The sequence below is a fragment of the Lonchura striata genome, chromosome 20, assembly GCF_046129695.1.
Source record: "Lonchura striata isolate bLonStr1 chromosome 20, bLonStr1.mat, whole genome shotgun sequence".
Taxonomy (NCBI): Eukaryota; Metazoa; Chordata; class Aves; order Passeriformes; family Estrildidae; genus Lonchura; species Lonchura striata.
The window spans coordinates 9,767,863-9,783,972 of NC_134622.1; the positions used below are offsets into that span (position 1 = coordinate 9,767,863).

The 16,110-nt window shown below is 41.0% G+C and overlaps 1 protein-coding gene across 6 annotated transcripts in view; it reads right to left on the reverse strand.

Moving 5' to 3' along the window:
* Positions 1-16,110, reverse strand: part of BCAS3 (BCAS3 microtubule associated cell migration factor) — a 298,857-nt gene that overhangs the window by 212,669 nt on the left and 70,078 nt on the right. For all 6 annotated transcript variants that reach the window (XM_077787568.1, XM_077787567.1, XM_021524867.3 and 3 more), the window contains 2 exons: positions 15,057-15,190; positions 7,411-7,675 (listed from right to left, as the gene is read on the reverse strand). In XM_077787568.1, coding sequence (XP_077643694.1) covers positions 7,411-7,675; positions 15,057-15,190 — 399 coding nt within the window. The remainder of the gene's footprint in view (positions 1-7,410; positions 7,676-15,056; positions 15,191-16,110) is intronic.

The following is a 16,110-nucleotide window of genomic DNA, read 5'->3' on the forward strand; positions in this document are numbered from 1 at the left end:
CACAGTCAGAAAAACTCATCTGCTGGTCACATAAACTGAACTGGGCTGGGAATTTCTGAAGGGCATCTCTGTGTGCAAATGTGTTCAGTGAGGAAATAGGGAAAGTTTAATGGCAGCCCCTTACCCAAAGGGCTGAGCTAACTACAATTTATTCTGATGATAAACTACATGTTAATACATCTGTGATTTTTTTTATCCTCACCTTTCCATTTCTGACTTATTTTCCCTCCAGCTGCAATGATAAGAACAAATATTTTAGCATCTGAATTCAATCCCGGTTGAATACATGAGATTTATCCTGAGTTATGTGGAAAAAAAAGAAGTGCCTTGAGAACCACTGCATTTGAGAACGTGATAATAATATCCATGGGTAATTATAATAAATGGCTTGTCTGAAACACCCATAGGATAGGAACTGAAGAAATCTGTCCCTCTTGCACCCACCACACACCCTTGGCAGCTCTGCTCTTTTACCCATGACCGTTGAGGATGTTTTCTGGCTCCGTGACAGCATCGTGACTCAGGTCATGAGAAGTGTCAAAGATGCATTTCCTTGAGATGGGAAAAAGCAACTGATTTTAACAGCCCACAAGGGCTAAGCGAAAAAGAATAAGCTCAATCAGCATATTTAAGGGTAAAGATAAACCTTTTAAAAGATAGAAGTGTATTTTATTTCTAATCTTAATGCTTACGTTTCTTTCCATAAAGTGTTTACATTTTTCAGGCTACCAAAGATGCACAGTTGATTAAATGCCTTACTTAAGAATAATAAACTGGAAAAATAAAAAAAAGAGAGCAGCAAGGGCAACACCCATGTACTGCATAATCCACCACCAATCATATAGACAGGGAGTCTGATTCAGGCTGCAGACACCAGAGAGCAACCCTGGATTCCCAGAATACCCACTGCCAGGGGAAGCAGAAGGTGTTTGGGCTTGAACTCAGCCTGTCCATCAGATAAAATGATTGTTCCCACCAGCTCTTACCCCATTCCTTCCCCTCGCTGGTTACTTACATGGAGCTTCACATGCTTTCACCTTCCCTCATGCCAAACCTCCCTTGTCATGCAACACCCTCCATACTTAAACCTCCTCCTTCAGCTGATACAGTCTCTTGAAAAACTCTAGATTCTACTTTCTCACCTTCTGATCCAACATATTACAGGCTTGTATCAGGTGAGCAAAGCGACTTTCTGTCATTCCACTGATGGCAGCTCCCTTGAACCACTTACATTCCTTGACCCACCAACAAATGTCTGCACTGCAGTGTCTCCCCTGTGCTAGACCACTCTTCTCCTGACCTAATTCCAGCCCTTCTCCTTTGTGCTTTGGCCATGAACCATGCAGAGAATCTTCCCTGCGTCACTCCTTCAGTGACCAACTCTTTTCAGCTGAGCTGTTACTCCAAATCTCAATCCTAGTGATGGCTTTTATGCTGGTCACACTCATTTCTGCTGTACACAAGTGTACCTAGCCCTCTGAACTGAGGCACTGAGGAAAGGTAGAGTTTACTTCTCATGGATCATTAATATCATTATTTATCAATTTCCAATTGGCAACTGCAAAACCCGATCAAAGCAAACTGGATGCTGCGGGATCAGCTGCAGGATGTCGTTACTACTTGCACAGTACAAAAAGGAAATGCACTAACCTGTCTTTTATGTACCTGGTTAGCTGGGGAGATTTGTGGATGGAAAAACATGGGTTTACTGTAAACTAAGAGGGAGTAATCAAAGGAACAATTGAAATAACCATAGAATTACAAACTGTCAATCAGTAAGTCATTTTCAGATAAACACTTAAAATTCCAGTTACCACTTCGTGGACTCCCTCAGTACCTGACTCTGACACATCAGCACTTGACCCTCTCAAAATTTTCTTCCATATGATGTTACCAAGACTGAAATTATCCAACTTGACAGGAAAACTTCAGTGGGACGCTCACATCTGTGGTAATCCCACTCCTCTCTGCCTTCCCCTTTCCCTTCACCTCGTGATCCATCTCTGCCATCACAGTCTCCTGTGCGCTGCCGATTATTTCCCCTCTGTCTGCCTACCCACAACCCTTCTGAAACAGTTTGCTCTGACCACTGCTACAGCATTTGCTGTGCTAAATCACTCAGCCATAGATTTTTACACTCCCTATCTCCAGGGCTGCAACTCCCTTCTGATGTCCGTCTCCTTCAATTTTCAATCTGTCTGGAATAATTGAAACTTCTCTTTCAAATATCAACACAAACATGCCCCACGTCTTCGATCTATGCTGTTTACAAAAACCTGCATCAGAAACATCAGATGTACAGACACAAACTTCCCTTGTGACAGAATTTATCAGTCTACTTCTCTACTTATCTGAAGGGAATGGATCTTTCCCTTCCACTTCAGAAACTATCCAAAATACACCATCCACTTCTTTCACTCCACTGATTCTCTACCCATTACAAAAAAAAAAAAAAAAGAAGGAAGGGGGGAAAAGGCAGTTAAAACACATCAAACACAGCTTCCTTAAACCCAGTGAGCTGCTGGATGCTTCCCAAACTGGTGATTCCAGCTCTTCCCAGCCCCACATGTGGGACCTTGCATCGCCCCCACCGGGATTGCTTGAGAAAGAATCATCACAGAATCACAGAATGGTCTCTAAAATTCATTAACAGAAAATTCCCACCAGGTAAATTAATTTTGTTTTTTTTTTCTCAACTGCCTTAAAACCACGAAGAGCAAAACTTCAGGTGAAGGTGTGATGCGAATCGCTCCATGGATGCTTCAGGCAGCACAGAGAATGTGCAGGGTTTATAACTGAAAATAAATAAATATTTACGATGCTTATACGAGCGGCTCAGTGCATTAGTGAAAAAAAAAAGAGAGGTTTATCCTCATCGCCACCATTTGTCCATTTGTTACGGCGGCTCCACGCCTGAGGCGCCATGGCCGGGGAGAGGGCGCCCCCTGCAGGCCGCGGCGGGAGCGGCGGCAGCGCTGGGAAACGCGGCTGCGAAAGGAAATATCTGAAATTATATCAAATAACGCTTAAATTAAAAAAAACAGCCGAGTGTGACGCTGTGGAGAAACACGAGAATGACACAAATAACAATGTTAAAACAACGCGGGGCGATGCTGCGGGTTGCTCTGCTGTTTCCGCGCAGTGTTTCTATCGGGAGACGCTGCAAAGAGAAAAATTAAACTTAAAAGAGTTTCCCAAGAATCGTTGTCAGCTCGTGTTCCCAGCGTTTCGTGAAGGAACTGCCCTCCAGTGCTTTAAGTTATTATACAGTTAATTTTCTTTGAAACTATTTTTGTCTGCCTCTCTCTAAATAGGTGGTTTAAGTGAGTGTTACTTAAAGGAAACCAATCTGTTTTTCAGGAAGGGCTGATGATGTCAGTCCTTTCAACTCTGCTTTCCCATAAGAATTCTTCTAGTAAAAGGAGTTTCACTCTGGGAAATAGTGAAAAGTAACGTGAAAATATGTAAAGCATCTCAAGCTGCATGTTTATCAAACTTCCAGTTTTACACTTGGATTTTAATCATGTTGTGATTGTGACAAATGAAGGAAAAGCAAGAAAAAACCTTTTGATTTTTAAACTTAGAAAAAATTTTGCAATGAAAAAGTGCCATACTAAAATACTTATAAAAAGAAAAATACAAGTCTGAATGCACTGTATCAAGAATAACATGGTTTTTTAATAATTCTAAATTTATATACTCCCTCTCAGCATCAGCATTAAATCTGAAACAGAACCACAGCGTACTATGAACAGTTTTTTGGCAAATAAATAAATACTTCAATCCCCAATGAAATTCAAGGCAAATTCAGAGAGTATCATATTATTATGGAATATTTTTAGTAGGTGTGGATGTGTAGCTGTAGATCCAATGTTAACTTATTTGATTATTATTTGTTCTGGTGCTGGAAAATCCTGCAGCCAACAGAGAAAACCGAGCGAGCAGAGCTACACAGACTTTATTTCACTTACTGGTGGTGCAAGAATTAATAACATTCTGTAAATTTTAATTTGCAGGATTAAAACAATTGAAGTTATGTGTAGTTTTCAACCGTCCAAGTAAAGCATTGCATTTTTACAGCTAAATGCTCCTTGCTATTCATATGTGACCTGAAGAGATCACGGAGAGGTTTGCAACACCAAGGACATTGCTCTGCTTTGACGACTCACCCCTTAATCCTCACTGAGACAGGTAAAGGCCATAAACCCAATTTTATACAAGTGAAATGGCTACATAAGGCCATACTTTACCCTAATGTTCACCCCAACAACTAACCGATGTTGCAATAGTCTTATAATAGTAAAAGCCCATAAAAGGATCCCAACATAACTCAGATATTCCCGACAACACGCTCTGGCAATACAAGGGAATGATAAAAATACAACCTCGCTGCATTAACAGACAGAACAGCCCAAACAAAATCTCAGTCGGTTATAAAAGGTGCAAAGGAAATATCTCTTTATCATCCTCTATTTAACAGTTTACTTCATTCTGCTGGAAAGAACAAAGCCAAACAATGATTCATTTGGAAATGAAATCATCCCTACCTCCAGCAAAGGCTGACTTTGTGTGGGTAAACAGTCCTAGGGTGCTCCAACACAATGTAAATAGATTGCCTTGCTACTATATACACAGCAAACAGTTTCATTTTTAAACTGGGGGGGAAAAAAGCAAGTGAGAAAAATAGGACAGAGCCCGAGCTCTGAAAATATTTACAAGAACAAAAGCTAATCGTAAGTTACCATCAATAAGTTACAATTGCTAAGCAAAAGGGAAGATAAGACAGATGTCAGCAGAAAGATTAAAAGCCGTTTTTAAATGTAGGGTTTACTGCAAGTTGGAAAATATGTAGGAGGAAAATCGTGATGACATGACTCCACACAGAAAAATCCTCCAGTTTGCCACAATCTCCTCTGAATCAGTCACTTAATCAACACCTTGTCCCAGAGCAATGGTGCTCTCCAGGACACAGTCTCTGCCTTTACTTCCATTATAATCATCTGCACTTACAGGGGTGATTAAGGAACGTAACAGTTATTCTTCTTGAAGAAGGCTGCACAATTTAAATCATTCCACACGCGGGGAACACAGAGATTATGACTATTGTCACACAGCAGAGAGCTGACAGACAAAATCAGCTGAATAACATTCACCAAGGGCTGCAGAGCGAGTTAGAAGTAAAGCAAAGAATTAAACCCAGAACTGCTCTTTTCTGTTTCGAGTACTCGTTTACACTTCTGTCACCAGACTGCCGGGACTCCTCCAAACAACAATAATTTAACATTATAATATGGTAAGGAGCTGTTACAATCTGAATAAACACATCTTAGCTCACAAATTAAAATAATCATCGGTCTCTGACTAATCCTGCTGCCACACACACACACACACACACACAATCCCTCTGCTGAAAGTCACTCTGAACTTCAGGGGTCTTTTACAAGTTGATGATAAATGGCTTTTTATAAAAAGCTTAGAATAGGGTTCAATATCCTGCCTGCCTTCAGCCAGGGGAACTGAAAGATTACTGAAATGAAAAAACAGCAATAAAATTACTGAAAATATTACAGTATTTTACCAAATGGACTCTTTCAAACACAACTTTTTTTTTTCCCCCTAATTTTTTTTAGAGGCATCTATGCTAACTCCTTTATAAATCCCCACAAATTTCTCATGGAAAATGTTCATATGAAGTTTTGCAAGTTACCAACACACAATCATAGCATGTGTCCAAAACTTCTGCACTGCAGAAGTGATGAGCACAATCTGTGTGAAGTCCTCCAGGAATCAAAGTCACCTTCCTGCCTTCATTCTCAGCACTCATGTGCAGACTTCCAGTGGAGCTGTTTGTTTAAACAGAGCTAATTTTCAAGCAGTGATGACTGCACAGAGATCTTGAAAGAAATCTGATTTATTATCTTTCAAGACCGACATCTGCGAACTGAAGCCCCAGAACTCTTGAGACACTCCCCTAAAAGCTGCTGCCTCTCTCTCAGTGATTTGTCCAAGCATGCCTGTCCTACCTCCACCACTGAGCATCCTGAAACTGCTGATTCTTTTTTTAAAAAAGTGTCAAATCTATTCAAAACTTCAAATGTGCCTCAGAGTATTGTAAAGGCAACTACATACTGCAATTTCCCTTGACAGAAAATAGAATTGGCTGGGTGATAGCCACACAAATTGGCAGTTCCTTCCTCTCCTCTCCATGATGTTCACAGTTACAAGTAGTTGGATGTGCCATAGCAAACCTTTGGAGCACTCCCCAGCCTGTTTCAGGCTGAGCTGCTGTACAGAGATGAGAGGAAGTGAAATGGTAGATACACAACTGTGTCCAAAGAGGAAGAAAGTTCAGAGCACGTTTTGGGTGCCTTCCAGTGGCTCCAGGCAGAAGAGGATGGCTCCAGAACAGCCACGCACAAACCTTTGTTCAGAGAAGTCCAAAGAAAGGCAAAAATAGAGAGGGTTGTTCTGAGACAAGTCTGGTTCCCTTAATAATCACCAAGTCATAAAACACTTCCTTTGATTCAGAAATCCCACAAAGGTTCTCTCTATAGCAGAAAGCCCAGCACATAGTTGGGCTTTCACAAGAGCTCCTAATTCTACTCATAATTAGGAAAGAGGGACTGTTCCTGGCCATTTTTAATACTCTCAGACTGGAAAAGGGTGGCTACCCCAAACAAACTGCTATTCAAACTTTCACTTCCATGGAACTTGTGACTTACTCTCAACAGAAAGGATGCAGCAAATCCTGAATGCAAACAAAACGGCTTCTAGCACAGATCTCATGAAAGAGGAAGGCTGAAAGGAAAGATAAACTGGAAAAGCTGTAACGCTGATAATTTTTGAACATTTTTTGAAGCTCCCCTTCACATCCTTCTAATTTCTCCAAGGTATATCCACCACAGGAACAGGATGGACAGATCAGTTCTTACAGATTTCTTTACCTTTACACATTATTTGTCACATTGTTCCCACACACACACAAAAAGCAGACACAAATCTGTGCCACCAGCTTCCCACTGCCTTGTTCCCACATTTCTCCTCGAGCAGTATTTACTGCAGCTATCCAGATGTGCTTTGTGATCATCAAGGCCAATGACCAATGAGAATTTTAAGCAATAAAATTCTTTGAATACAGACCAGTTTACTGACTACGTGCTACATGGAAACAAGACTTGAAACCTAAAGACCCCCAACCTTTCAGTTTTGAGTAGAAATTATTAACACACCTGTGACAGCACCATTTACTTAGAGCAAGATGCAAAACTAGAACTGCCTTCCCAGAGTGTTTCCACCTTGGCTCATTCCCGCACTATCTGCTTACATCACATATTTTTGCACAGCATCTACAGCATTTTATGAAATTCATATTACCCTGATGGCAGAAAGAAAGGAAGAAAGTGGACTTACCATGGAGAGGTGAGCCAGAGGGGCTGCTGGACAGGCCGGGCACGGGGCTGCAGCGTCCGCCCTGCTTCGACGTCAGCTCCTGCTCGATCTCCTCCAGCCCCGCGCTCTTCTGGAAGCGGCTCATGCGATTGACCACGCGTGGGGACATGTGAGTCCTGACACAGGGCTGGCCCCCGTAGGGATTGATGGGGAAAACGTGGGAAGTGCCTCGGAGCGTGCTGACCACCACCCAGCGGCAGTCGTGGCTGAAGGAGATATCCTGTACCTGGAAAAAAGGAGTGACAGGGGAATGAAGCCACCAACGCGCACGCCTCCAACACAGGGGTCATGTCTCAAACACAAATCTGAATGGGAAATGGGGAAAAAAAACCCCTCACATTTAGGTAATAATTTGAATTTTGGTGCGCTTATCTATGAACTTAGTATTCAGGATATACACTGTAATTCACAGTTCCAAATTTTGTGTACTTTTCAAAATATTCTGAGATTATGAAAACAAACCATGCTGCAAAGTGCTGCAGAAAGCCACAAGATCTTGATGTAGTTTTCAAACAGAATTTTGTTCTAAAAAGAGCTGGGAAATTGTTTCAATTACATGTTTTGTATTTGCTTGTTTAATCTTTAGAGATTGCCCTAAAATGGGAAAAGGGAGGGATGAGAAGAAAAGAGAGAGATCTCACCACTGGGCCTGATTTTGGCAAATATTGGTACAAGTCTTATTTTAGCTTAAAATGGTCAGTTTTGAAGCAAATATAAAAATACAGTTAAACATTTTCCACTATGGTTACTCCTTGCATAGATCTCAGATACGAAGTCCAGAAGGATTTAATTCTCTTTCAAGTGTGCTTTACACAACACTTTGATGGAAAGCAAATTCTTGTTCCTGAAGGAATGCTTTAAAAGAGAGATTAAAGTTTGTTTCCAAGGCCGTCCTGGCAGACAACTCAAGAAAACAAGTAGTCGAAGTTAAAATGATTTATCATAGAGAAAAAAAAGTCCTGAAACAATTCTTCCAAAAATGTTTTTAAAGGTAAAAGCTGACTAAAACGAACCATGGACACAAGTGGGATTTACCACGGCAAACAAACATATAGACGAAGGATTAGTTTTCATTATATTATTAAGCAGCATAAACGAAATAAAATTACTTAAGTTTTCACTGAAGCCAGTTTTACAATGCACTAGGTACTCAAATTGGAGTAAACACTGATAAAATCTTGACAAATATTCCAGAAATGCGCTCCAGCTATTCCAGACAAAAGCAGCAAAGTATTCATCGAAGTGCAAGTTTCCAACAGAGCCCTGAAGCCTCGGAGATAAAAAAAGGATTTAAGTCTGGTGACTTGTGACAAGATATTTGATTGACACACTGTCACAACACAAAATGCTTCATCAACATTAGCGAGATAAACCTAAACTAGGGCTCCACACCTGCTCCTTTCAGTCCTGGTGACATCCCCAAAGGAGCCGCCACCGGTGCAGCTCAGCGAGCTCCCCAAACCTGACAGCTTTGGCACGTCCAGGATTCAGCTCTGACCGACCTACAGTGCAGCACTCGAGCTCTGAGTCTGCTTACAAAGTGTTTCACCTTAACAGATTGCTCAGAAGGGATTAGAGACCCCACAGGGATTAATAAGGGCTCCTAAAAAACCCCGAAGGCCGTCGAGTCAGGGAAAACGACGGCACCAGGAGTATTTCAGTACTTGCTGTTAAAGTGGCAAATTCTGGTCAAAAACAAACATATGAACTGCGTAGAAACTGCCACTCTTCAGTTACAACAGAACTATGAGATGACAGAGAAAAAAATCCATCTGACTGTAGCATGCAACAAAACTGTGTGTTTCTACTTTAGTACTCAGTTTCCAGTTGGCACCCTGAGGGTTATGTTCTTTCAAAAACTACACACAACAGCCCTGGCAAATGACAACCCCAGCCAAGAAACTGGGAAACAATCACTACAGGATGTTTTTTTTTCCCTCAGTGTAAACATTACACAGAGAAAAAGTATTCCTGATCTACAGGAAGAAAGTGTGGAACTCCGTAATCCCAAATGCTCTCTTTAAAAAAGCGCTCACAAACACTGGCTGCAGTCAGAGCGGGCATCATGGGCACGGCTCCCTAAAACATGGCTGAAACCACAAAGGCAGAAGGGTTCTAATGCTCAGTAATAACATGGAAAAAAGCATTGACAGAAGAGTGCAATGAATTAAGATTTACAGGAACAGAGCTAGGAAACCCTGCTCAGCAGTGGCAAAGAGTATTTTGGAAGCTGCTGTTCCACGTGATTCACCTATTGCTCACTGCTCTCAAACATGGCCTCGTTTGTCTGTCACAGATACAGGAGGAGCAGCAGAACCACAGGCAGTCCAAGGAGATGATTCAGAGAACATTCCCAATTCCAAGGGCATGAATTAAACACGCTCATATCAAAACAGCAAAAATCCATCTGTGCAACGCGAAGGAGCCCATAACTCTCCAGGAGAACTGGAAGAAGGCATGGACCAGGCTGAAAGGACAATGCTCATCGTGGCAGTCTCAGAAACAACTTCAAAAATCAGCTGTGTCCATGAATAAAGCCCTATAAATTATGCCCTGGGCTGTGCTGTTCCCCACCACGTTCCTGTACATTACGCCGAGTTCTCGACTGCTCAGAGTATAAACAAACTGCACAGTGGCCCATTAGTGGTTTTCAAGTTTATGCTAAGCGTTGCAGTTTATTGCTGTTCTTTAGGTTAATGTACTATTATTTCATGTATTTATAATACATTTCTGGATTTGTTGTTAATTATGATGCAATGTTTAGATACCAAAAATCAATCAAGACCCCATAGTGTTTACAGATATATGTTAATAAAGTACAAAGTACACCAGTTCTCTCACGATGCAAAGTTTATTCTATAGCTCAAGGTCAATGTCACATTTAACACTCACGTCTGTATTTTAAAATTTTATCTATTCTCTTCTGTCTAGACCAGTAAAGGGATTTACAGGCTGGAGATTTTGTTTAATTTGGGAACCTGTAAGATGTTTTCAAATTCTTTTCAGTCCTAGACTCCCCATCTTTCTTGCAGGCTCCCTTCAGGTACTGTAGGGCCACAAAATACACCATTCCAAAGCCACCTCTTTTCCAGGCTGAAAAATCCCAATTCTCTTTGCCTTTCCTCATATGAGAGGGGCTCCAGACCTCTAAACATTTTGGTGGCCTCCTCTGGATTTCCTCCAAAAGGTCAATGTGCTTCCTGTCTTCTCCTGTTTCCCTCCAATTACTCTTCTATGCTTCTTTATAACTTCCACTTCTCTATTTCCCTGTGTTTTGAACATTATGATGTAAAATCCTCCAGAAAACTGAATTAAAATGTAGCTACCACTCAGAGTCTGCCCTGAGTGATACAGTCAGGTAATTTAATTATAAAGAGTCCTCCAAGGACCTGGCACATGTCAACAACTCTGCTGAGGATCAGCTTTCAATACTGTACAGATCAAGAAACAATTTCTGAATCACAGAATCACAGAATGGGTTGGGTTGGAAGGGGCCACAGAGGCTCTTGTGGTCCAACCTCCCTGCTCAGACAGGGTCAGCCCAGAGCACCCAGCACAAGACTGCTTCCAGGTAATTCACATAACAGAAAACCAACCTCACAAAGCTGAACCTTGGATCTCAGTAATAATGATCAGAAAGAAACCACATTTTGATCTTCCTAGCACTCTTTTTTTCCTTCCTACCACCCCTCTGTCAGTCATGTGGAGTTACACCAGGTGCAATCTGTATATTCTTGTGCATTTTACTGCATTTAATTAAACTTGCAGAGTAAGACCAGCAGTGCTGCAACAGGAACGTGACCTGTTCATGATCACCGTGCTGTGTCACAGAGAAAAAACACCCTGATTTGAAGCACAGGACTCAAGTATTGAATTATGCTGTGCAGGGAGATGGCAGAAAGAAAAACCAGTATCATTAAGCAATGAGAAAGAGCAGCAGTCCTGAGGAGGTAAGGGTCAAAATAAATTAGAAAACTGGTCTGTATGTGAATTTTTTTGGCTAAGAAAATTAAGGAAATGATGTCGCAACAAACATAAATGAAAAAATAATAAAATCACGGCCTACACAATATGATTTATCAGACCCATGCAGACCCAACTGTGTCTCCCCAAGTCCTCAACACTGATTTCAGTTCTGTGTAAAAGCAAGGGCAGAATGTGGGCACAGTGAGGGATTCACGTGGGGCCTTTAACCAGAGCTGAGCTCTCCATCAATGGCTGAGCCTGCAAATACTCAGGGCTGCATCTCCCCAGGGCAGCCAAGCTACTTCTGACTGCAGCAGCTTCTTCTTGTCAGCTCTCATCCACCACTGATCACTTCCCCAAACCAATCTTGATTATTTCAAGCCCAGCTTCTTTCCTAGAAATAAGAAAATCTTCCTAACCTTTCAATAACCAGCTACGAGCATGTCACACACAGGAAGGAATTCCTCATGGCCATGGAGATTCACATCCAATATTTGGAAGTTGTTCCACTGTTTCACTACCTGGGCACAAGCTTGAACAGTCTCTGTGGAATCATATCACTGAAACATTTGTGTGTTCCCTGGAAAAGTATCACATCACACATTCTCCGTGGCAGCCTGGCTGGAATGTTTTTATCATTCCCTGTTTACCTTCTCCAACTGAAGTCAGTTCTAGCTGCAGTTTGGGAGTGGGAATAACAAAAGTTGGACAGAGTAAAAGATTACAGAGGAGCTGGCCAGCAGCCAGCTGATGCTATCGTTACATTTATTTGTCCTAGGCTGAGATAATACTGTTTTCAGGGATTTTGTTTTTGCTGTTTACAATTTCAGATCAAAGAGAAAGGATCATCAGGTGACAGGCTAACTTTCATCTGCAAGTAAATGAGCTTCTTCAGTTCAGAACACGCTATGCCTTCATTAGAAACCTTCCAGAATGCTCTTGGGTAAAAATATGAGTGCAGTAAGTGTTGCCTCACAATGCAAGAGCTGGAGGACAAGAAAATGGATCCTTAACCAAAATGCGCAACACATACACATGCACATTTCTCCTCTTCACAGCTGAAGTGTGCAAGCACACGTCCTCTGAGAGGTTCAGTTCTCTCTCTGACTCAGTAAAATGCAACCAGCCCTTGCAATGGACCTTCCTGGTGTTACTCAGTGCTGCTCTTTGTCCTCTTCAGGGAAAAATATAAAATCTAAAGCACAAGTGGCGCTCAAAGGCTAAAAGATCTCAATCTGGTACAACCAAAACAGGGACTTCTGTCTGTGTTTGCAGAACAGTGACTTTGAACGCTGTGACCTTGGGACTCGGTGAACTATCTGAGCACTTCACATTCTGCCATGGTCATTGCTTCACAATTCCCTTCTGAGGTCTGCCTTCCATCCCACCCCATCTTTATCTGAGTCACAAAAAGGAGATTTTGGGAAAACTGGGGTGAAGCTCTGTCAGCCAAAACCTCACGTAAAAAAGCAGAGCTGATTTCAGCACAGACATTAAAATCCCACATATAATATGGCCATAATGATGATGTTTAAACAATTTATAATGGGTACTAGCTAAACAAATTCTGACACTGATAATCACTCATGTCCATCAACACAAATTAGAACTTTTTATAGCTCCAGTACAGAAGGTGACCTTTAAGACCATTGGCCTTGATTCACAGCTAGTTTTAAACCGGGGTGGGGGAAAGAAAAAAGGAAAAAGGCCTGGTAGCAAATGTACAAATACTGTTCTAATCAGACAGAAGGTACAGAGGCTCCCAGTGTGGGCTGCACTGAGAATTTTATATTGAACAGTCTCCAAAATTCTTGTCTAATGCTCCTCATACATGAAATTCACACAACAGAACAGCAGCACCAGCAAACTCTCCTCTCATTGAACAGCTATGCTGTTATTCCAAAAGAAAAAAGTAAAACAATCCCTCATATTATATAAGTATTTCAAACTATGTGTGTTGAGAATCACAAATACCAATGCAATATTGTTTAATTATCCAGGGAGTTGTGAAATCCACCAACACACCTCAGACTGGTAAGAATTTTCTCCATTTTATGCCATTCCAAAAGCTATACTGTTCACATCCCAAATGAAAACTGTGTGGCAAGCTAGGAGAAAATTTTACTATGTTGATTCTGAGAATTTTAATGCAATGCTTTCACAGAGATGCTAATACTATATCCCAAAAAAACATGTATCAATAAGGGTTTCTTCTCTAATAAGTGTTCTGTTTGGTTTCCAATGTGTGCCTTGAAAACAAATTTATCAGCTGTAAAAACCAGAAGAACATCTTTGTTCCTCATGACTGAAGTCCTGTGCTTTGGGTTTCAATATTGAGACTTTGTATGAAGGAAGAACAAAAATAACTCTAAAACATTGAACACATTATAGAACATGCCCAAGTAGATGGCAGAGTACGTGTATACACACAGATCTCATTGCTCTATGTAATATTTATAAAAATTACTTGTTAGTATTATAGATATTATCCTAAATGAACAGTTTGTCCTAATTTCCTCTCACTTTCCAGATTGGTTATTCTTTCTGATAGCAAACCATTGCCTGTAACACCAATTCCACTCTTCCAGAATGGTAGCAGAAAAGCTTTAGAGTATTTTAAAGACCAGAAATGTAAATTCACCCTGCTCAAAACTTGATCAACCACTGCTACATTCAATAAAGCTTTCACATTCTACTCGTTACAAAGGTATGGTGAGAAACTTGAGGGAAACTGCTCAACTCCCAGGGAAAAAAAAACGTTTGAAGGATCTGTAATCAGGTACCAGAACCACCCGAGCTCCCAGTGCCAGGACCACAATCACAGAGCCCCAGGCTGTCCCTGTCAGTGCTTTACATCTGCCAGGCTGTCACAAGTCTGTGCTTCCTGTGTGTAATTGCATCAGCAAGTGCAATACTCATTTCTTACCCTGTGGTGACATTTTTATTCCTGTATTTAAAGCAGGTTCCTCAGCAGTTCCTCAGAGCTCCAGAGGTGAGGCTCTGCTGGTGCTCACCGTGAAGGACTCGAGCAGAACTCGCTGCTGCCACATCCATAGCTCTGCAGTGGGAGCAGATCCCTTTTCTCCACCTCACCAGCAAATCAACTTCACTGAGCATTGTTTAAAATACAATTCCAGACTTCTCCACCCTTGGATAATATCCTAACGTAGCCCTCCATCTCTGAGAGGGGGATTTTTCAACAGGGAAGTTAAACTGGGGTGTCTCTGCAGGTTCCCCCACTGTGCTAAGCAAAGTTAATCACAGCCTTTTGATTAACTCTTCCTTTCAACTCTTTAATTTTAGTCTGTCTGTGGCTTTTACCACCAGAGTCAGGCAAATGCTGACAGTTCCTTCACGGGCACAAGACAAATGTTGAACATGTTACATGAGAAAAGGTTAAGTGCAAACACAGCCAATAATCAGGGCTCTTTGGAGGCAGTGCCAGATCTGAATAAATCTGACAGCACCTCATTGCAAAGGGCAAGAATTTATTATTGTCCAGGTTAAATGCTCTGCTCTTATCCCTTCTGTGGCTGGAGCACAAGAAAGGCTCTTTGTGTGCTGAAACAAACATTAAAGTGCCAACATACACAGAATGTATAAGGTGTCTGGGGATTATTCTTCAGCAGAGTTTAACTTACTTTGGCTTCGGTCTCTCCCCTGTGAAGTGTGTACAAGTGATGGACGGCACTTTGTGATGATGACCAAGGATGTGTCAGGATTTGGAAAACATGGAAATCATGGCCTAATGTGTCAGTGGTGACCAGCAACATCCCTGGGTAAAAAAGGAAAAAAAAAAAGAAACACAAAAACACAAAAGATTAATTGCTGCAAAAGAAGAGGCTTAAAGTGTCTGTCTAAAAAACACTGAGTGTGGCTTACATTTGGGGTTTGGAAACAGAAGAAAACACAGAAAATTATTGAATTGAAAGGGATTCACCTTATAAAAATTAATCAGGACTTCAACTGAAATCATATTCACAGTACTACTACTGAAGTATTAATATATTAAGATAGTATTACAAAACAATCTATAAAAACATCGGAAAAATCTGAATATTCCAACTCAACTTGAGAACTGTGTGCCAATATGAAGCATTGAAGTGATGAATGTTACAGCAAAACCCCCAAATGCTCTTCTCTGGGCAAGAGCCAGCGTAAAAAAGATTGATGTCTCCACAATAACAATTTTTGGAAGAAGAGATTATGGAAATCCAGCCAAAGCAGCCCATACCAAAACAATCCTGAAGAAGCATCTTCTTTATAAATGAAAGAAACTGTCTGATTTATTGGTGAAAAGCAGAGTTGAGAGCTTTCAAATGAAACACTAAATGAGGTACCAGGTTCATTAAAAACAGGTCACTGGTGGAGGTACTGAAATGATTCAATTAGATCAGCAGAACCACAGTAACCTAAAGTTGCTGTTTGCTTTTTCATCCCACAATGTCTCAGCCCATAACCCAGTTTTAAACATTTACAAAGATATTTGAAGTCATTTTGCCATAAATTTATACCCATTTATACAAAAACTTAAGCATTTTTGCACATATAAGGAAATACAGCATCATGGCAGAATTTAGGATTACAGTAACAAACTACAGATTTATTTTTCTGTTATTAATGAAAATTAATAGGTTATCACCCAAAGTAACCCTCGGATATTTAGTTAACATCAAGTACAAAGTGATTTTAGCA